This window comes from Pristis pectinata, chromosome 14 (assembly GCF_009764475.1).
Source record: "Pristis pectinata isolate sPriPec2 chromosome 14, sPriPec2.1.pri, whole genome shotgun sequence".
In the NCBI taxonomy this organism is placed as follows: Eukaryota; Metazoa; Chordata; class Chondrichthyes; order Rhinopristiformes; family Pristidae; genus Pristis; species Pristis pectinata.
In genome coordinates, this window is record NC_067418.1 from 8,409,962 (window position 1) to 8,431,564 (window position 21,603).

The 21,603-nt window shown below is 43.8% G+C and overlaps 1 protein-coding gene across 1 annotated transcript in view; it reads left to right on the forward strand.

Annotated features, from left to right (window-relative positions):
- prrg4 (proline rich Gla (G-carboxyglutamic acid) 4 (transmembrane)) overlaps positions 1–21,603 on the forward strand; it is a 45,151-nt gene that overhangs the window by 17,422 nt on the left and 6,126 nt on the right. The window contains exons 3-5 of the mRNA XM_052029286.1: positions 400–563; positions 1,105–1,153; positions 6,278–6,401. Of these exons, the coding sequence (XP_051885246.1) occupies positions 400–563; positions 1,105–1,153; positions 6,278–6,401 (337 nt within the window). The remainder of the gene's footprint in view (positions 1–399; positions 564–1,104; positions 1,154–6,277; positions 6,402–21,603) is intronic.

Genomic DNA, 21,603 nt, shown 5'->3' on the forward strand with positions numbered 1-21,603 from the left:
AACTTCTAATGTTAGTTTGTGCTCTCTGCTCGCTAATCAATCTGAACGATTTACTTTGATCAACTTTCTCAGTTTCGTCCATTAACTTGAAAACTTTAGATGGGTCATTTCACTGATCCTTTTCCGAGGGAAATGAGCATAAAATGCTGAAATAAACAGAACAACTGCTCCTGCATTGATGATTCATATATTTGAGATTGTTATTGAGGTTAGAACAGATTCCTAAAAGAGGATGTGCATGGTTGAAAGAGCACCCATGGTTTGGTTTGAGGATGCTAATGGATTAGTCTCCTATTTAAACACAGTGGATACAGTCAGCCAAACAATGACATCTACTGTCAGTTTTTAAGCTGATACAGTTCTTGTGTTTATATGTGTGTGCCTGTTCATGGTTTTCAGCGTTTATCAGGGGAGATGAAGCCCTCAGTTTCTTGGGACGGCGTCTCCTATACAATCAGTGGGATTTTGAAATATTCACCCAAGGAAATCTCGAAAGAGAGTGTTATGAAGAAATATGCAACTTTGAAGAGGCACGAGAGGTTTTTGAAGATGATAAGAAAACAGTTGAGTATTTCATTCTTACTATATCTATATGATACCTGATGATGCATGTGCATCCTAAAAGGGAATAGCATTTAATAACTGATGTTACTTTCAAAATTTGTTTAAAAAAATTGTTAACTTGATGAAATACCTCAGTTTTAAATACAGACTCTCTCATACCACCTGCTGGTATGAGACAGTGCTATGCTGCTAGCTGTTCTCGGACGCCCTACCTATGTATTGGGAAGGGAGTCCATACAGAAATGTCAGCAATCTATTTCATCAGTGGAGTATCACTGCCAGATAAAATCTTGTCCTTAACCAACCTCTGCAGTCTGAAATGAGTGCATCTTTTTCAAAACTCCTGATTAAGATCACTCAAACTTGAAACTGAGTAGATATTATATCTGGACTTTCTTAATCCGTATGGTTGTACAGAATGAAGCATATTCCCACTCTTCTGGGTTTGAAGATTGTTTAAATTGTAATTTGAAATGATATGTCTTATTACTGAGGGAAAGGAAATACTTCTATTTTTAAAATAGATTTTCTTTATTTTAGCTTAGCTTTTGGAAAGTATACTCAACAAAGGGCCCTTATGCTAACTCAGGTAAGAGGTACTTTTATTATTACCAATGTGATCTTTTGTTATATCATTCAACTTAAGGGCATCATTGGCATGCATTACCCTTGAGAAGTTACCCCTCAGCCACATTTTTAAGTCTCTAAAGTGATTTAAGTGAAGGTACTCCCACAACATAGTTGGATGGGGAGTTTCATGATTTGAGTACAAGAGTTGGGACATTATGTTACAGCTGTACAAGCCGTTGGTAAGACTACATTTGTAGTATTGTGTGCAATTCTGGTCGCCGAGCTATAGGAAGGATTTCATTAAGCTGGAAAGGGTGTAGAGAAGTTTCACGAGGCTGTTACTGGGATTGGAGGCTTGAGTTATGAAGGGAGACTGGATAGGCTGTGGCTTTTTCCCTGGAGCGTAGGAAGCTGAAGGGTGACATTATAGGGCTTTATAAAATTATGAGGGTTATGGATAAGGTGAATGGTCACAGTCTTTTTCCCAGGGTAGGGGAGGCTAAACTTAGTGAGCAAAGATTCATGGTGAGAGAGGAAAGATTTAAAGGAACCTGAGGGGCAATTTTTTCCACACACAGGGTGGTGGGTATGTGGAACGAGCTGCCAGAGGAAGCTGTAGAGTAAAATTACAACATTTAAAAGACATTTGGACAGGTAGATGGATAGATAAGATTTCTTTATTAGTCACATGTACATTGAAACACACAGTGAAATGCATCTTTTGCGTAGAGTGTTCTGGGGGCAGCCCGCAAGTGTCGCCATGCTTACGGCACCAACATAGCATGCCCACAACTTCCTAACCCGTACGTCTTTGGAATGTGGGAGGAAACCCACACAGTCATGGGGAGAACATAGGAAAGGTTTCGAAGGATATGGACCAAACTAAGGCAAATGGGACTAGCTCAGATACACAACTTCGTTGGCACGAACAAGTTGGGCCAATGGCCTGTTTCCATCCTGTACAACTCTATGAGTCTATGACCCAGTGACAATGAAGGATGATCAAGTCAGGATGACGTGCACCTTGGAGGGGAATCTGCAGGTGGTGGAGTTCTCTCATGCCTGCTATCACCATTGTTGGTGACGGGTCCCAAGTTTGGGAGTGGCTGTCAGAGTGATCAAGGGGAGTAAATGCAATACATGGTACACAATGCAGCCACTGTGCACCAGCAGGAAGGAAGTAAGTGCTTTGGCTGGTGGATGTGGTGCCGGTCAAATGGACTTGTTTGTCCTGAATGTTGCCAAGCCTTTATTAGGGTTGTTGGCGCTACAGTCCCACTAAAGGAGTCAAGAGTATTCCATGACATTTCTAAATAGTGCCTTTTAAATGGTGGTGTGGCAACTCACCGCTTAGTTCGGTCGAACTGGGCTCGGCAGTCGGGTCGAGCGGCGTCGGAGCGACGAGGCCCAAGATGGCAGCGGGCCTCGTCTTTCCCGAGCGACGGGGAGAACCCGCGCGCGGGAAAGTCTTGATGACGTAGGACTTACGTCATTGCCGGTTGGATTGGGCGGGAACAGTCTCCCTTAAAGGGCCCGCGCAAGGCGGGAAAATAAACCAGTTCTGGTTCGACAATCCTCCGACTAGCGCCTTGTTTTATTTCGCGGTAGCAACCGCTACATTGGTGACCCCGACGGTCCAAACGGATTTTGGATGCGCGCAATGGCCGACAGCGCAGCAGCCAACGCAGTGGCCCTCAAGCTGCCCACCTTTTGGACACTTCGGCCCAGCGTCCGGTTTGACCAGGCCGAAGCACAATTCCACCTTCGGCAGATCACCTCCAACTCCACGAAGTACTACCATGTGGTTAGCTCTCTGGACCAAGAGACAGCTGCCCAGGTTGGAGACTTCATCCAGTCGCCTCCGGAGGAAGATAAGTACCCGGCTTTCAAAGACCTTTTGATTCGGACCTTCGGCCTCTCCCGTCGTGAGCGTGCCGCCCGCCTGCTTCATCTGGATGGCCTGGGGGACAGATCGCCATCCGCCCTAATGAATGAGATGCTGGCATTGGCCGAGGGACACAAGCCATGCCTGATGTTCGAACAGGCCTTCCTCAAACAGCTCCCCGATGACATCCACCTGTTGTTAGCTGACGCCGACTTCAGCAACCCCCGTCAGGTGGCCACCCGGGCAGATGTCCTGTGGAGGGCCAAGCGCGAGAGCGGTTCGTCCGTCAGTCAAATCACCAGGCCGCAAGCCCAATGCCCGCCTCGCCTGGCCCCAGCAACCGAGCAACCACACCCCAGGAACGCAAACGACGACACGGGTGACCAGCTGTGCTTCTACCATCAGAGGTGGGGTGCGGAGGCCCGTCGATGCCGCCCACCCTGCAAGTTTCAGGGAAACGCCAGGGCCAGCTGCCGCTGATGGCTACGGCGGCTGGCCGCCGACAGAGCCTCCTATTCGTTCAGGACAAGAAATCTGGACAGCGTTTCCTCGTTGATACTGGAGCGGAGGTTTAGTCGGTCGAACCGGCTCGGCAGTCGGGTCGAGCGGCGTCGGAGCGACAAGGCCCAAGATGGCGGCGGGCCTCGTCTTTCCCAAGCGACGGGGAGAACCCGCGCGCGGGAAAGTCTTGATGACGTAGTACTTACGTCATTGCCGGTTGGATTGGGCAGGAACAGTCTCCCTTAAAGGGCCCGCGCAAGGCGGGAAAATAAACCAGTTCTTGTTCGACAATCCTCCGACTAGTGTCTTGTTTTATTTCGCGGTAGCAACCACTACAGTGGAATGGATTTGGGATGTCAGGGGGTGAGTCATTCTTCACAGGACTGTATTTATGTGACTGGGCAGTTGAGTTTCTGGTCAGCTGGTCAGGAGTGATTGCCAGGATGTTGAAGGTGCGGGGACTCTACAATGATAATATCCTTAAATGTGAAGGGTGGGTGATCAACCTCTCTGTGGGAGATGAGATTTTGTTTGGCCCAGTTCAGTAAAACTCCAATCTTTCTGCTATCCGACCATTTGGAAATCCCGATGGTTCGGTTTCTGGCTTCCATTGATGTTTGCACTTCCGACCTGCTGGGGCCCCGGTTCCCGTGCTCACTTTAAAGTCACCTGGTTATGTTGGCAGGTGCTGTCTTGTCGGGTTCACTGAAATGTAATTGTGTAATGTCTTTTAACAGTGAATTAGACGTGTGTTGGAGTCATAAGCTTCCAATAGGCCAGAAAATCTGCTGGTTGCAACAACCTCCAAAGTCCTGAACATCCTGGAGTGATGGAGTTTTACTGTATTGTTGTAGCGCAAGTGATGCAGAGACAGTTACAATTTGTTCATTCTGAGCAGGATTTGCTGATGTGGAGCTGGTGGGTTTCTCCAAAAACTTATTGTCAACAAAACTACAATTATGATATGATCTGAAGATTGGAATTATAATCTTGACCTAATTAAGTTGTGGCATAATATACCGTTAATCTGCCCTGATTGTAGCTCACCATGAGGAATAAAGTATCTTCTAGTATGTACATCAGCAAAAGAGGCTATTTAATCCAACTGCTCTGTGCAAGCCAGAGATGCGGCCTGGAAACAGGCCCTTCAGCCCACTGAGTGTGCACTGATCGACAACCACCCATTTACACTAATCCTACATTCCGATTTTGTTCTCCCCAGGTTCCCATCAACCCCCCCCCCCCCCCCCCCCCCATTCTATCACTCACCTGCACACTAGGGACATTTTAAAGGAGACAATTAACCTACCGACCTGCCTGCCTTTGGGATGTGGGAGGAAACCGGAGCACCTAGAGGAAGCCCACAGTACCTGAGGTCAGCACTGAACCCGGGTCTCTGGCACTGTGAGGCAGCAGCTGTACTAGCTGCACCACTGTGCTGCCCCTTTTTGTTTCTTTAAGCAAACATAAGTAAAGTGTTTATACTGCACACAAATCACCTGTGATATCCCATCTTGCTCACACACTTACTTCATTTTCCCCTTTAAAACCATCACTGATATTCACCTAAACCACTTTGTAGTGCTGAATTCCACATGCACATCACTTGCTATGTTAAAATGTTTCACACAAATATCCGACTGGATTTATTAGACCCTCTTTTGTATTGATGTCTCTAGCTTTAGGAACGGAGACCTGGGAGTGTAAGTGTCCTGATCCTTAAAAGGCAGGATAAATTGGGAAGGTTCACTGAAATTTTAAAAACAAAACTGCAGAAGCTGCAAATCAGAAATAAAACAGCATTACTGGGAACACTCAGCAGGTCAGGCAGCATCTGTGGAAAGAGAAACAGTTAATGTTTCAGGTCTGGCACTGTTCATCAGAACTGGGAGACGAGATGTGGTCAAGGGCTCTCTCCACTAAGGTAGATGGGAAGTCATGGTCAGGAAGATGAAGGACATTTCTGAGGCATCTGTCTCATCATTGGAGCATATGGGAAGGTTACCTACCTGAATATATTGCAGAATAAGGTTGCTCACTATCAATTTTTTTGTGGGCAGTAGTAATGGGCAATAAATACCAGAGAAACAAAGGAATGCAGATGCTGGAATCTAGATGAAAAACACGATGATGCTGGAGGAACTCAGCAGGCCAGGCAGCATCCGTGGAGAAAAGCAGGCGGTCAACGTTTCGGGTCAGGACCCTTCTTCAGGACTGAAGATAGGAAAAGGGGAAGCCCGATATATAGAGGAGGGAAAAACAGAGCAGTGATAGGTGGACAAAAGAGGGGAGGCAGGGTGGGCACAGGGTGGTGATAGGTAGATGCTGTAAGAGATAGTGATGGGCAGGTGTGGGGGAGGAGGGGAGAGCAGATCCACTGGGGGATGGGTCAAAGGTAAGGAGAGAGAGGGAAAAAGAGGCCAGGAAAGGGAAGAAGAGAAGAAGCGTGGTGGGGGAGGAGGGGAATTTGTGGGGAAGGGGGGGTGGATGTTACCAGATAAATATCAGTTTCGTCAGTGACCATGTTCCATGGTGAAAGTCCCTTACAAGTTAAATATTTCCAGTACAGCATTGCCCCAAATGGCCATGGCATTGATACCCATAAGAATAAAAGTATCACATTTTAGCACAAACCACAAGATAGAATAAGGGAAGAGTTCAAATAATTTAGAATGAAACTTTGAACTTTGGCAATCAAAGACAGATCAAACTGGACATGGCTAACTTTGATCATCTCTCTTCGCCCTCTCTTTACAGGAATTACAGCTGACGTTACTACAATTCTGACAGCTTTCTTTGGCACTCTGATAGTTTTAATTGTGTTGGGGTTGTTCCTCTGGTATTGCTGCAAGCACAGATCCAAAGATCAGAATAGGACAAGGTGAGTTTCTGTGTTGGGTTAATCATTGTCTTTGGTGTATACATGAGAAGGGTTTTTTGGAAAACTCTAAAACATGTTTAAAAACTCTGCACACATCACCTTGTGATTTGTGCTTGGATTTACTCTTCAAAACAAATGTATATAGAATCTGAAGTGTCAATGAAGGAATTATGGGTTAGTGTCTGCAATTGTTCAGCATGTTCCCAACTGGACATTGAAATTTTTCTCAATTAAAATGGTAATATAAAGAAAGTAAATGTGTGTGTATGGGGGGGGGGGGGGGGGGGAGGCGGGGGTCGCAATCTAGAGTGACGTAAGAAGACTAACCACACTGAACAAAGATGATATAATGCTTCCCATCTGTTTTTCATTGAATAGCAAGAACAGTAACTTTCATTTCACCTCACTTTTCACCTTCGTAGTGAAATGTCCCAAAATGCTTCAGAGGAACAATTATCAAACAAAATCTGATACTGATCCACAGAAGGAGATGATCAAAAACTAGAATATAAAATATTGGTTGGGCCACAGCTGGAGTTCTGTGTACAGTGCTGGCCAGTAGACTATAGAAAGGATGTGATTGAACTGGAGAGGGTGCAGAGGAGATGTTGCCTGGCATGGAGTGTTTCAGTTAGGAGAGACTGGACGTTGGGTTTTGTTTATTTTGAGGCAAAGGAGGCTGAGTGGGGATCTAATTATGATGGGCATAGGTAGCGTAGATAGTAGGAAACATTTCCCCCATAGCAGAGATGCCCCATACTCAAACATAGAACCATAGAACATAGAACAATACAGCACAATGCAGGCCCTTTGGCCCACCATGTTGTGCCGACCTTTAAAACACATCTAACCCCTTCCTCCCACATATTCCTCTATTTTAAATTCCTCCATATGCTTATCTAACAATCTCTTGAACTTGTCCAACGTATCAGCCCTCACCACCACCCCAGGCAGCGCATTCCATGCACCAACCACTCTCTGGATGAAAAACCTCCCTCTGACATCTCCCTTGAACTTCCCACCCATTACATTAAAGCCATGCCCTCTGTTACGGACTCAGTGAAAGTCCCTTTAAGATAGAGAGTGTGTGTGTATGTGTGTGTGGGGCGTGCTTACGTCAATAGAAGATAAAGGACGTAATGACGTTGTTGAAGAAGAAGAAGAAGAAGAGAGAGAGAAGGGAGAGAGACACCAGCCTGCTTGTTTTCTCTATCGATGGATGAGAAACAATAACTGTGTTTACCACTGAAATCCATGTATGGAAGTTGGAAGTAATCCGGTGGAGTTCACTTTGTTGCTGACCTGTAGAAGGAAACAGGTATTTGTGTGTGGACGACCACGGTTCGGATGCTTTTCGGGGTGAGGAAGTCACTACCGAGTAAACACTGGAGTGTCGTTTGGGTTCCATCGTGGAACATTTGGATTTCGTATGTACTCTCTCTATGTTTTTCTACATCTACATCTTATCTTCAGACAACGGTGGTTGTTGAAGAAGCCCTTGCTCATGTTTCACCTTATGGCTTGCGGAACTGAACTTTAAGAACCATTCCGGAACTGGGAGTTTTGGACTTTGTCACACACACACACGAAGAGTTTAGTTTTGGGGTTAACGTTCGAGGTTTAACATTCTTGAATTCTAACATACTAACATTTTTTTTTACATTAACACTGAAAAAAAAATGTTAGTATGTTAGAATTCAAGAATGTTAAACCTCGAACGTTAACCCCAAAACTAAACTCTTCGTGTGTGTGTGTGACAAAGTCCAAAACTCCCAGTTCCGGAATGGTTCTTAAAGTTCAGTTCCGCAAGCCATAAGGTGAAACATGAGCAAGGGCTTCTTCAACAACCACCGTTGTCTGAAGATAAGACGTAGACGTAGAGAAACATAGGGAGAGTAAATACGAAATCCAAATGTTCCATGATGGAACCCAAATGACACTCCAGCGTTTACTCGGTAGTGACTTCCTCACCCCGAAAAGCATCCGAACCGTGGTCGTCCACACACAAATACCTGTTTCCTTCTACAGGTCAGCAACAAAGTGAACTCCACCGGATTACTTCCAACTTCCATACATGGATTTCAGTGGTAAACACAGTTATTGTTTCTCATCCATCGATAGAGAAAACAAGCAGGCTGGTGTCTCTCTCCCTTCTCTCTCTCTTCTTCTTCTTCTTCTTCAACAACGTCATTACGTCCTTTATCTTCTATTGACGTAAGCACGCCCCACACACACATACACACACACTCTCTATCTTAAAGGGACTTTCACTGAGTCCGTAACACCTCTTGTATTGAGCATTGGTGCCCTGGGAAAGAGGCACTGGCTGTCCGCTCTCTCTATTCCTCTTAATACTTTGTATACCTCTATCATGTCTCCTCTCATCCTCCTTCTCTCCAATGAGTAAAGCCCTAGCTCCCTTAGTCTCTCCTCATAATCCATACTCTCTAATCCAGGCAGCATCCTGGTAAATCTCCTCTGCAACCTTTCCAACGCCTCCACATCCTTCCTATAATGAGGCGACCAGAACTGGACACAGTATGTGGTCTAACCAGAATTTTGTAAAGCTGGATCATTACTTCGCGGCTCTTAAACTCGATCCCACGACTTATGAAAGCTAACATCCCATAAGCTTTCTTAACTACCCTATCCACCTGTGAGGCAACTTTCAGTGATCTGTGGATATGAACCCCCAGATCCCTCTGCTCCTCTACACTGCCCAGAATCCTGCCATTTACCTTGTACTCCGCCTTGGAGTTTGTCCTTCCAAAGTGTACTACCTCACACTTCTCCGGATTGAACTCCATCTGCCACTTGTCAGCCCAGCTCAGCATCCTATCAATATCCCTCTGTAAGCTTCGACAGCCCTCCACACTATCCACAACACCACCGATCTTTGTGTCATCTGCAAACTTGCTAACTCACCCTTCCAACCCCTCATCTAAGTCATTAATAAATATCACGAAAAGTAGAGGTCCCAGAACCGATCGCTGCGGGACAACCCGAATGCACTCCCTCCACCACAACCCTCTGCTTTCTACAGGCAAGCCAATTCTGAATCCACACGGTCAAGCCTCCCTGGATCCCTTGGCCTCTGACCTTCCGAAGAAGCCTACCATGTGGAACCTTGCCAAACGCCTTACTAAAATCCATGTAGACCACATCTACTGCACTACCCTCATCAATCTTCCTGGTCACCTCCTCAAACATACCCAAACATTTCCCCCATACTCAAAGGCATAGGTTTAGGGTAAGGGGCAAAAGCTTTAGAGAGGATCTGAGGAAGAACTTTTTCAACCAGAGGGTAATTGGAATCTGGAACGCACTGCGAGGTGAGTGATGGAGACAACATCTAACAAGTATCCAGACAAGCATTTTAATCACCAAGGCATAGAAGACCATGGACCAAGTGCTAGGAAGTGGGATTACTACAGGTGAGTACTTGATAGTCAGTATGGACATGGTGGGCTGAAGGGCCTGTTTCTGTGCTATACGCCTCTATAAGTTGTTCTGAAGGAAAAAGAGGGATTGGAAGATTGAAAGGCCTGGATAGAGTGGACAGGGAGAGAATGCTTCCAGTAGTGGGAGAGTCTAGGATCAGAGGGCACAGCCTCAGAATAGGAGGACGTCCCTTTAGAACAGAGGTGAGGAGGAATTTCTTCAGCCAGAGCGTGGTGAATCTGTGGAATTCATTGCCAGACAGCTGTGGAGGCCAAGTCATTGGGTATATTTAAAGTGGAGGTTGATAAGTTCTTAATTAGTAGGTTATGGGGAGAAGGCAGGAGAATGGGGTTGACAAGGAAAAATAAATCAGCCATTGTCGAATGGTGGAGCAGACTCGATGGGCTGAATGGCCTAATTTTGCTCCTATGTCTTATGGTCTAAGAAGCGGTTCAGGGAAGGTTTTCCCAAGTTTAGGGCCTTGGCAGTTGAAGTCATTGTTGCCAGTGATGGTGAGATTAAGTATGTGATGCTCAAAGAGGCCAAATTGGAGGCGTGCAGAGATCTCAGAGGATGATAGGGTTGAAGATAGGGAGGACTGATGCCACATAGGACACTGGCAGTGACTAGAAAGGTAGCACGACGTTTAGGGTTTATTCACACACCATCAGGAAGGGCAGAAATACACAGCACTGATCAGTAACTGCAAAGAAAAGTGATTTTGACAGTTCAAATGTGAACCACATCAGAAGTAAGAATTTGGGGGGGAAAATTTGTTGAAGAAAAATAGGAGGACTCAATATACGCCCATGTATTGTACACATGGAGCATGTCTTATGAGGATAGGTTGAGTGAGCTAGGGCTTTTCTCTTTGGAGAGGAGGAGGATGAAAGGTGATTTGATAGAGGTGTACAAGATGGTAAGAGGCATAGATCGAGTGGACAGTCAGAGACTTTCTCCCAGGGCGACAATGGCTAACACGAGGGGGCATAATTATAAGGTGATTGGAGGAAGGTATAAGGGGGATGTTAGGGGTAAGTTTTTTACACAGAGAGTGGTGGGTGCGTGGCAGAGGTTGTGGGGGCAGATACATTAGAGACATTTAAGAGACTCTTAGACACATGAATGATAGAGAAGCAGAGGGTTATGTGGGAGGGATGGGTTAGATAGATATTAGAGCAGGATAAAATGTCGGCACAACATCGTGGGCCGAAGGGCCTGTACTGTGCTGTAATGTTCTATGCTTAAGAAGGGGAAAATATGTATCAAAATGTGGTTTGTGTTTTTTTTCTCCCATTTGACCACTAGATGGCACTTCAGTTGCATCCTACAAAAACTCCCTGCACGGCAACAAACTGAATCTACATTTTATTTCAGACTTCCAGCATCTGCATTTTGTTTTGATTTTCACTAGATATATTTTTTGTAGAATTGGAATTGTTTGTCAATAGAAGCATCATAAAGACTTAAAATGTCTCGGTCACAGTCAGCACTAACACTCCCTATCACCTCATCTGTCTTACCCCATCTCTACATAGTCTTTTGTCTTACACCTCAGTCCTCCTGCCAGCTCTCTGAAAACTGTAACCCCTCCACTCTCCCCCCAGTTCCAGGGGTGGGCGGCTGCTGATCCCAAAATATTGACTGGTTTCTCTTTCCACAGATGCTGCTTGACTGGCTAAGTTCTTCCAGCGCTTCTGTTTATGTTTCAGATTCCAGCATCTATGGTTCTGTTTGTTCTCCTTTGGTTCCCCGTCCACCACCCTAAACATTCATTCCTTCCACCACTGGCACACAGTGCTGCAGTACCATCTACAGGATGCACTGCAGTTACTCATCTATTCTACTCTGACAACATCTAATCTCATGATCTTTGCCATGGGGCAGGCACGGTGGTGTAGTGGTTAGTGTAACGCTATTACAGTGCCAGCGACCCAGGTTCAATTCCGGCCACTGTCTGTAAGGAGTTTGTACGTTCTCCCCGTGTGTCTGCGTGGGTCTCCTCCGGGTGGTCTGGTTTCCTCTGACACTCCAAAGACATACGGGTTAGGAAGTTGTGGGCATGCTATGTTGGCGCCGGAAGCGTGGCGACACTTGTGGGCTGCCCCCAGATCACTCTACACAAAAAAAAGATGTATTTCACTGTGTTTCGATGTACATGTGACTAATAAAGATCTTATCTTATAAAAAAAAGATATCTTATCACCAAGGAGAATGTCAACATCAGGAACATAGGAACACCATCACCTGCATGTGATTGTGTGCAGTTCTGGTTGCCCCATTACAGCAAGGATGTGGAGGCTTTGAAAAGAGTACAGAAGAGGTTTACCAGGATGCTGCCTGAATTAGAGGATATGAGCTATACGGAGGGGATGGACAAACTTGGGTTGTTTTCTCTGGAGCATCAGAGGCTGAGGGGAGACCTGATAGATAGGGGAGATAGTTAGAGTCTTTTTCCCAGAGTAGAAATGTCAAATACTAGATGACACATATTTAAGGTGAGAGGGAGAAGGTTTAAAGGAGAGGTGCAGGGCAGGTTTTTTCTTACACAGGGAGTGGTAGGTGCCTGGATCAGGTTGCCGGGAGTCCTGGTGGAAGCAGATATGATAGTGATGTTTAAGAGGCTTTTAGGTAGACACATGAATATGCAGGGAATAGAGGGATATGGATCATGTACAGGCAGAAGAGATATAGTTTAATTTGGCATCATGTTCGGTGTAGACATTGTGGGCTGAAGGGCCTGTTCCTGTTCTATGTATTAAGCCCAGAATTTCAATTCTTCTATCAGAAAATTCTGATAGCAAGCTGAAATTGGACCGACTGTGCTGTTTGACCGTGCTGTTAGATATATTTCGTTCTCATCCAATCTGTGCACCATTCTGATGTGGAAATATACCACAGGTGCTTTGTTGTCACTCGGTCTAAATCTTGGAACTTCCTCCTCAAAAGCGCTGTGGAAGTTCCTTCACCAGGAGGACTGCAGTGATTCAAGAAGGTGGCTCATCACCACCTTCTCTGGGGCAGTAAGGTTTGGGGAGTAAATGCTGGCCTTGCCAGTAACACCCAGGTTCTAAAAAAAAGTGAATAAAATGGAATATTTAATCCATAGTCAAATATTAACATTTAACCCAAAGGAGACATCAGTAGAACTTCCTGTTTCCATCTCTATAACATTGACATTTCTCCTGCTTCAGCTGCAGCTGAAACCCTCATTCCTGCCATGGTTACTTGTAGACTTGACTATTCCAACAGGCTCCTGGCCATCCTTCCTTCTCCAACTCTTTTAGTTCATCTCAAATTCTGCTGCCCATGTCTTAATTTGCATTGTTACATTCAGCTCTTGTCTTTCCTGACTTTTATTGTTCCTGAGTAAGGTCGCTTCTATTTTTGTTTTTGTTTAAATTTTCTCACTTAGTGAAAAGTTATGTCTCAACTTACTCTGTCCCAGAAATCCCTTTCAGCCTACAACTTGGTGAAGAATTTACACTGCTCTAATTCTGGTCTGTTGAGCCTTCCCTAATTTAATCTAATTCCACAAGTGGTGACGGTGCCTTCACACAATAGCGATCTAAACTTTGGAATTCCCATCCTAAGTCACCTCAATATATTCCCTTTACTACTTTAAGATGTTCCTGAATATCCTGAATTTGATGTAATATCTCCATGGATGGTTCTGTGTAAAATTTTCATGCTTGGTAATTTATTCTGACACAGAAGGTAGCTGTTTGGCCATCTGATCCATTCCCAGCAGAGCAATCCGATCAGTCAGTTACTTCGAGTCATAGAGTCACACAGCATGGAAACAGGCTAACTGGTCTCTGCTGACCAAGATGCCCATCTAGAAAGTCCCATTTGATGGTGTTTAGCCCATATCCCTGTCCATGCACTTGTCCAAGTGTCTTTTAAATGTTGTTAATGTATCTACCTCAACCATTTCCTCTGGCAGTTCAATTCATATACTGACCACCCTGTGGGTGAAAATCTTGCCCCTCGGGTTCCTATTAAATCTCTCCCCTCAAATCTATGCCCTCTAGTTCTCGATTCCCCAACCCTGGAAAAAGACTGTGGGCATTCACCCCTATCGATGCTCCTACTTATTTCCCTGTCCCACTGCAATTTATTCTCTCTCACATGTCCATCAATTCTCTTTTGATTATTTTGCCATCTATCTACTCTCAGGGGTAATTTACTGCAGTCATTTAACCTATCAGCATTGCTTTTGGACGTGGGAGGAAACGGACTTCTCCAATGAATGCTCTGTGCAGTCCACAGAACATGCACAACCTCCACCTGGATAGAACCCAAGGTCAAGATTGAACTGGGTCCTTGGAGCTATGAAGCAGCAGCACTATGCTGCACAGTGATGCCCCAACAGTCTTGTGAAGTGCCTTTTGGTGTGTTAAAGGCACTATCCAAATGGAAGTTCCTGTTATATACTGAGATGTGATGTTGAAAAGAGAAGAGGAGGAGGAGTTCTTTTTGTTTCCAACTCCACACACTCACTCCCCTTCAAAAACTAAATTCTTTCTTCTTATTGGAGCTGAATGTTTATAGGAAGTTGTTTGGGGTCAGGGCAGCATGGCTGACCAACTTGATCCTGAATATTTGACCACATGTAATAGCTACGAAATATTGTTTGCAAAAAGAGCTGAAAAAATGCGCAGCTGAAATATTGCAAACCCTGAATCACTTCTGATCAATTACTTACTGATCAAGGGACTGTAAATTGCTTGGTGTTCAAACTTTCCCTGGCAAATTTCCCTGCTTATGTTGAAAAGAATTTTGACTGGGAGAAAAGCCTGTGTACTCTTGTTCGGCTCTGGTGGTTTTGTGCACAGTAATTTTCTGGACTAGCTTTTGGACTAGCAATCTGGACTAGCAAGATTCATCATCTTGCATACTTCTCCAATTAGATCACCACTCAGGCACTACCTTTCAGAACTGAAAAACTAGTTACATGAGCATTTCTTTTTATCATTATGTCTTATGAGGAACCTTGGTTCAGACTTAAAGACAGAGAAATAACATTTCTCACTATTGACTCGAAATTATCCAGAAAGACTGAACAGAGTGGAGCTCATTTGACTCGACAGAGTTGTGTGATACAGTGAAGTTTGAAAAGATGTGGGGGTCATAATTGTAAGATGGTGAAAAGTGCAAGAGGCTTTCAGGAGAAAGTAGTTCAAATGTTGAATTGAGTAACTGAAACGAATATTGGTGATATTTTGAAAGATGCTAAAAATCTGAAAGAAAAGTAGAAAATCAAAGACCCCTCCCACCCTGGACATTCTCTCTTCTGCCCCCTCCCATTGGGCAGAAGATGCAAAAGCCTGAAGACACGTACCACTAGGCTCAAGGACAGCTTCTATCCCACTGTTATAAGACTATGGAATGGTCCCTTAGTACAAAAGTACGATCTTGACCTCGTAACCTACCTCGTCATGGCCTTGCACCTTATTGTCTGCCTGCACTGCACTTTCTCTGCAACTGTAACACTATTCTGCATTGTGTTATTGCTTTTCCCTTGTACTACCTCGATGTACTGATGTGGTGAAATGATCTGTATGGATGGCATGCAAAACAAAGTTTTCCAGTGTACCTCAGTACATGTGACAATAACAAAACCAATTTAAATACTGGATACACTCAGCAGGTCAGGCAGCGTTTGTGGAAAGGAAACAGAGTTAATGTTTCAGGTCAGAGATCCATTGTCAGAACTGGGAAAGAGGAAAAACAAGTTAGTTTTCAGTTGAAGAGAAGGTGGTGCTCGGGGAGGGGGAGGAGAACAAAGGGAAAATCTGTGACAGCATGAGGCCAGGTCAAATGGGTTAATGGAGGCAATTATATGGTGATTACGTTGCTTTGTCTGTGTTTTGTGTTGCTAATGGTAGGACTGTGGGAAATGGCCAGTGGGTCAGACTGTACTAATGGAGCGAGGAAAACTATGCCAGTATGACAGAGAGACGCAAGAGACTGCAGATGCTGGAGCAACAAACAATCTGCTGAAACCCTGCCTCAGGAGTCCTGCTGCAGGGCTTGGATCTGAAACGTCCACAATTCCTTCACCACCCCCCCCCCCCGCCCCCCCACAACACAGATGCTGCTTGACCTACTCTGTTCCTCCAGCAGGTTGTTTGTTGAGCCAGTATGACAGATGGGTGACTTGCAGTAGAAATGGCCAGTGCTGATGCAGAGAAAGTGAGTTACTAAAAGTTGGAGAATTCTATACTCTGAAAGGCTGCAGTGTACCCAGACGGAAGGTGGGATGCTGTTCCTCAAGCTTGTGCTGGGCTTTGTTGTAACAGTGCAGGAGACCACAGGAAGGTCAGCGAGGGAGTGGGATGAAGAATTAAAGTGGCAGGCAGCAGTGGGAAGCTCAGGGTCGCTCTGGTGGATGGAACGCAGGTGTTCTACAAAGCAGTCGCCCGACATGCATTTGTCTTCTATGTAAATGGGACCACATTGTGAACAGTGAACGCAGTACACCATACTGGAAGAAGTGCAAGTGAATCCTTTCAACTCTTCCCAGTCTTTCCGGTTGAAGCGCCAATTCACTCGCACTTCCACTCTGATGTACTCTAAACTCTCATGTTCTATTTTCCCCTCTTAATTAATCTCTTATTCCTCCTTTGCTGTGTTCTTAAAACATTCCCAGTCCTGCCAAGGTGAGCCTAAATGCTAACTAGAGGAACAGCACCTTATATTCTGCCTGGGTCGTCTACTACCCGACGGCATGAACATTGAATTCTCCAACCTCCAGTAAGCTGCTCCCCTCTGTCCCTTTCCTCTCTCCTCCTCATCTACCTAGCCCCCATCACCGTTTCTTTACCCCTGCTCCTCCCTGTCCATCTCCCCATCAGCCACGCACTCCTCCCATTGGTTCCCGTCCCCCACTGCTCCCGTCTGCCCTCCCCACCTTCCTCCCTTTACTCCATGTTCTGCCTTTCTCTCCTATCAGATTCCATCTTCAGCTCTTTGTCATTTCCACCTATCACCTTCCAGCTTTTGTTCCTATTCTTACTCTCCCTCCTCCATCTGCCAATCACCTCTCCTCACCTGGGTCCACCTACCACTTGCCAGCTCTTGCTCCACCCCTTCCCTTCACCTCTTTCGACTGGCCATCTCCTTTCTATCTTTCAGTCCAAATGAAGGGTCTCGACCCGAGACATCGACTGTCCATTTCCTTCCATAGATGCTGCTTGACCCTCTGAGTTCCTCCAGCATCTTGTGTGTTGCTTCAGTCTACTCTCTTGTCCCCCTGTCCTCAGGTTTGCCTTTTTCAGGCCAACTTGTATGAGATCTCATATTATCCCCAATTTATCTAGTTGATTGAGCCACCTTTTCTGTTTTAATTTTGTGCCACTGAAAATCAATAAAAAATCTGCAGATGCTGAAAATCTGAAATAAGAGGAAAATGCTGGAAACACTCAGCAGGTCAGGCAGCATCTGTGGAGAGAGAAGACCTTTCCACACTATTTTTGTGCCAGACAGGAATAAAGAATTGTAGTGCCTCCATGCCCTCCTTAAATGTTTGCCCATGTTAATCCCATTAGTAATCTGTAAAGTTTCCCGCTCCTTGGCATTTCTTAGCTCTACCCGTACAGATTTCACATCATCTGAGCTAATATTCTTCTTTTCTTTCTGTTATAATTATAAGATAAGATCTTTATTAGTCACGTGTACATCGAAACACACAGTGAAATACATCTCTTGTGTAGTGATTTTGGGGGGCAGCCCGCAAGTGTCGCCACACTTGCACCCTTTGCACATGCACATCTTTCTCTTCTGCACCTCTCTGAAGTTCTTTTCACCCACAGAAAGATATTAATTATTCAAACTAGCTCCACTCTTTTAAGTTGGACAAAGGTGGGCAATCTGCAGCTGACTTCTCTTTCTCATAAATTCTTAAAATTAGTAGCAAGCTGAGCACAGTTCATTTATTACAAAAAGAAACAGATGAATCAGTAACAGACCATCTACAAATTAATAAGTTCTAAACTTTGACTTAGTTCTTGCTGTGTTTTTTTAAGTTGGTGTGATAGTGCAAAAACCCATTTTCTAAAGAGCAGCTTCTCTCCCAGCAGAGTTGACTTGAGGCCCAACCTTTGCTCCATTTCAAAGCAGCCAGTAAAGGCTTTAAGCCTTTGGATTTCGTGTCCAAGATGCTGGTATGCAAAATTGCTCAGAAAGTGTGTGATGGATTTCAATGTTAAAAGAGTTAGACTTGCCATATTACTGAGTGACAAAGCCAAATGTCTCTGCCAAGTATTGAGATGTAATCTGGGCCCATATTTATGCTTGTAACTCAGAGCCAGCAAGAGGGAGGCATCGAGAATATGAATTACTATTTATTTTATCACCACCTGTTATGACTGCCTCTGCATGTTGGAGTCATGGGGAACAGTTCCATGCAGTCCCCCTCAAATGCCAACGCTGTAGTCTACTCATGAGTTCCAGTTGGACTCATTGGATGGAAGCCTGACTTGGGATTTTTTTTTCCACTTAAGAGTCCAGGTTGTTGAAGGAAATTGTCTACCTTTGCTGAGATCAACCAATATAGTACACTCATTTCAGAAAAAAATCAATATAATTTGTCTTTATAAAGAATCTGGAACTGTAATCACATTTATGTAATCATGTTTATTTTGTATGAGCTATCAGGAGAGGTTGGACAAACTTGGGTTGTTTTCACTGGAGCATTGAAGGCTGAGGGGACACCTGATAGAAGTTTATAAAATTATGAGAGGCATAGATAGAGAGGACAGTCAGAATCTTCTTCCCAAGGTAGAAATGTCTAATACTAGAGGACATGCATTTAAGGTGAGAGGGGGGTAAGTTCAAAGGAGATCTACAGGGCAAGTTTTTCACACAGTGAGTGGTAGGTGCCAGGAATGCACTGCATGGGGGGAGTGGTGGAAGCAGATGCGATAGTGGTGTTTAATAGAGACATGAATATGCAGGGAATGGAGGGATATCAATCATGTGCAGGCAGAAGAGAATTAGTTTAATTCGGCATCACGTTTGGCACAGATTTTATGGGTCAAAGGGCCTGATCCTGTGCTGTAATGTATTAAGCCCAGAATTTAAATTCTTCTATCAGCAAACTTTGATAACAAATTGAAAGAATGGTCATTCATTGGGGGAAAAATTCCCATCTTTTTGATTTGGGAAAATGTTCTCATATTTTAGATTATAATGAAGTTGTTCTGCTCTAATAAAGTTACCTCTGTTAACTTTGTTTTAAAATTTTGCCTAACATGAAAAGAGCCTTTGTTTACACAGTACCATTCATAATCTGTTTGCCCCAAACAATTTGAAATCAGTGAAGTTCTTTTGAAGTTTCATTGTGGTTTTACTGTAGGCGGACTTACGATAATGAAACATTCTGTGCCCAAATGAAGAAAAGCCTAGATAACGTTCGGGCACGAACTGATTTATGACAAATAGCATCCACACCATGCAGTAGTGAATCTGACCAATTCCCCATTGATATCTCCATTGTCTATTCTCCCATTATTTACTTCCTCAGCCATCATTGCCAGAAAGTTAACTGAGCTGGTCATGTAAATACAGTAGCCACAAGAGCAAGGCAGGTCAAAGGTTGAGTATCCTGTGTCGAGTGACTCAAGACTCTAGTAACTCATTGCATCATCTATATAAATGTTAGCAATTCTCTGGAATACTCTCCACTCACATATCCAATAACACTTAGAAGCTTAACACCATCCAAGACAAAATGTCCTGTTCAATTGACAACCTATCTACCACCCTAAACACTTGCTGCTGCTATCGCTGATGCATTTAGTAACCTACCTTGCTTCTCAATTAAGCAACAGTTCAATTATGTAACTTGTGTCTTTCTTTCCAAACCCCTCCATGGTCCTCTCTCTGTAACTGCTTAAAATCATCCAGCCCTACAACACTAAAATGATCAGCTGTCTTGAACGTCTCTGATTTTAACCTCTCTGCTGTTTGGCTGTTTTGCCTTCTGTTGGCAGGGCCCTAAGCTCTGACATCCCCTTCTTAAACTCTCTGCCTCAAGTGACTTTATTTCCTCCTTTAAGACCCCCTAAGACCCAGCTCTTTGTCCAAAATTTTAATCATCTTTGCCAATAACTCTTTATGCAGTTTTGTGTGTAGTTTTGTTCGACAGGGGCTCTGCAAAAAATGTTAGAGTGTCTTACATTGAAATAAAGTTACTTCATTTTTCCCTCCAAACATAAAGTCCACTCTCCCCTTATGCTCGAGTTTTCAGCCTTCTCAAGTATATTATTAACTTTCAGTTCTGTTAATAATCTTGAATACATGGAAACAAGATAAAGCCACTTATCCCTTGACTTATCTGAACATGGCTGATTTGTACCATGACACCTTTAATTTGCGTTGTACCTTTTAATATTCTCAGTAACTACAATCTATCAACTTCAACCTTAAAAATATCAATTGATGCCTACCCCCTCCCCCATCTCCCAAAGCACCCTGAGCATTTGATATTAAAATGTTCCATTTCTATCTGTGTAAAAGAAAATGCTTTCTGATTTCACACCTAACTGGTCTAACTCTAATTTTATTATTGCACCCCTTCCCTATCATAGAAATTAGCATCTCTAGCTAATCAAATCCTTTTTCCATTTTTAACACCTCAATGACATCACTAATCAATCTTACAAAGCTGAGGGAATTCAAACCAAGACTGTGAAATATTTCCTCATAATTAAACCCTAGAAGCCCCAGGAAAATGTGATTACTGTCTCCAGAACATTTTTCCTTCTGTGAACAACACACAAATCTTTTCAGAATATGGTTGACTTGTGCCCATCTTCATAGATGCAAATACAGAATTGATAGAGGCCATTTGATCCATTAAGTCCATGCCAGCCCCCTGCAAGACCAATCTTGTCATTCTAATTCCCCAGCTCTTTAACTGTAATTGGCCCTGCAATTTCTTTCACCCTCAGCTCCCTTGTTTAAGCCACCACTATTCTGATTCCTCTGCCCTTTCAGGTAGTGAATTGTAGGTTATTGTGTGAAGAAGTTTTTCATTAATCCCATCCTGTTTCTTTTGCCTATTATTTGAAATCCATATTCTCAAGCTGGTATTTGAATACTCCATTTCTGGTGCACAGGAGACACACTTTCATCTTTTGAAGATTTGTGTATCTTCTGCAATGTCATGATGCTCTTGTGGGATTTATCCTTTATTCTTCACTTAAACTGTAGACAAAGATTTGAATTGTATAATAAAAACTGCAGCTGTGAAGGTAAATAGAAAATGCTAATCCAACGAATTGGTTTATTTTATGCTAGAAATGCCATTAACTTTCAGCTTCATAAGAACATAATTATATGAGACAAGGAAACTACAATGAATAGAGAACATGCAATGATTGTTGCCAGGATTACTGTTTCACATCCATATTACTAGGTAACAGATGTTTCAGTTACTTATCATGAGGAGTAAGTAAAATCCATGCAAAAAAGATTTTGAATTTGCTTCAACGATAACTGCCAACAGCAAATTTTCTGGAAGTATTTTTTGCAGCTAATGAACTTGAAAAAGTTGTGCTTTATTCTGTTAATGAGTGCCAGTGTAACTTTCACCAGATGAACTTGTTCATTAATACTAGATGCTCTCTGATGTTGATCAGTATATGTCTTTACTAATATTTATCAAATTCCATTAGCATCCAGTTCCTACTTGGGATATAGATCCAAATTTGTAGATTTGGCTTCACTCTCATGGGGTTGATGGTGATAACAC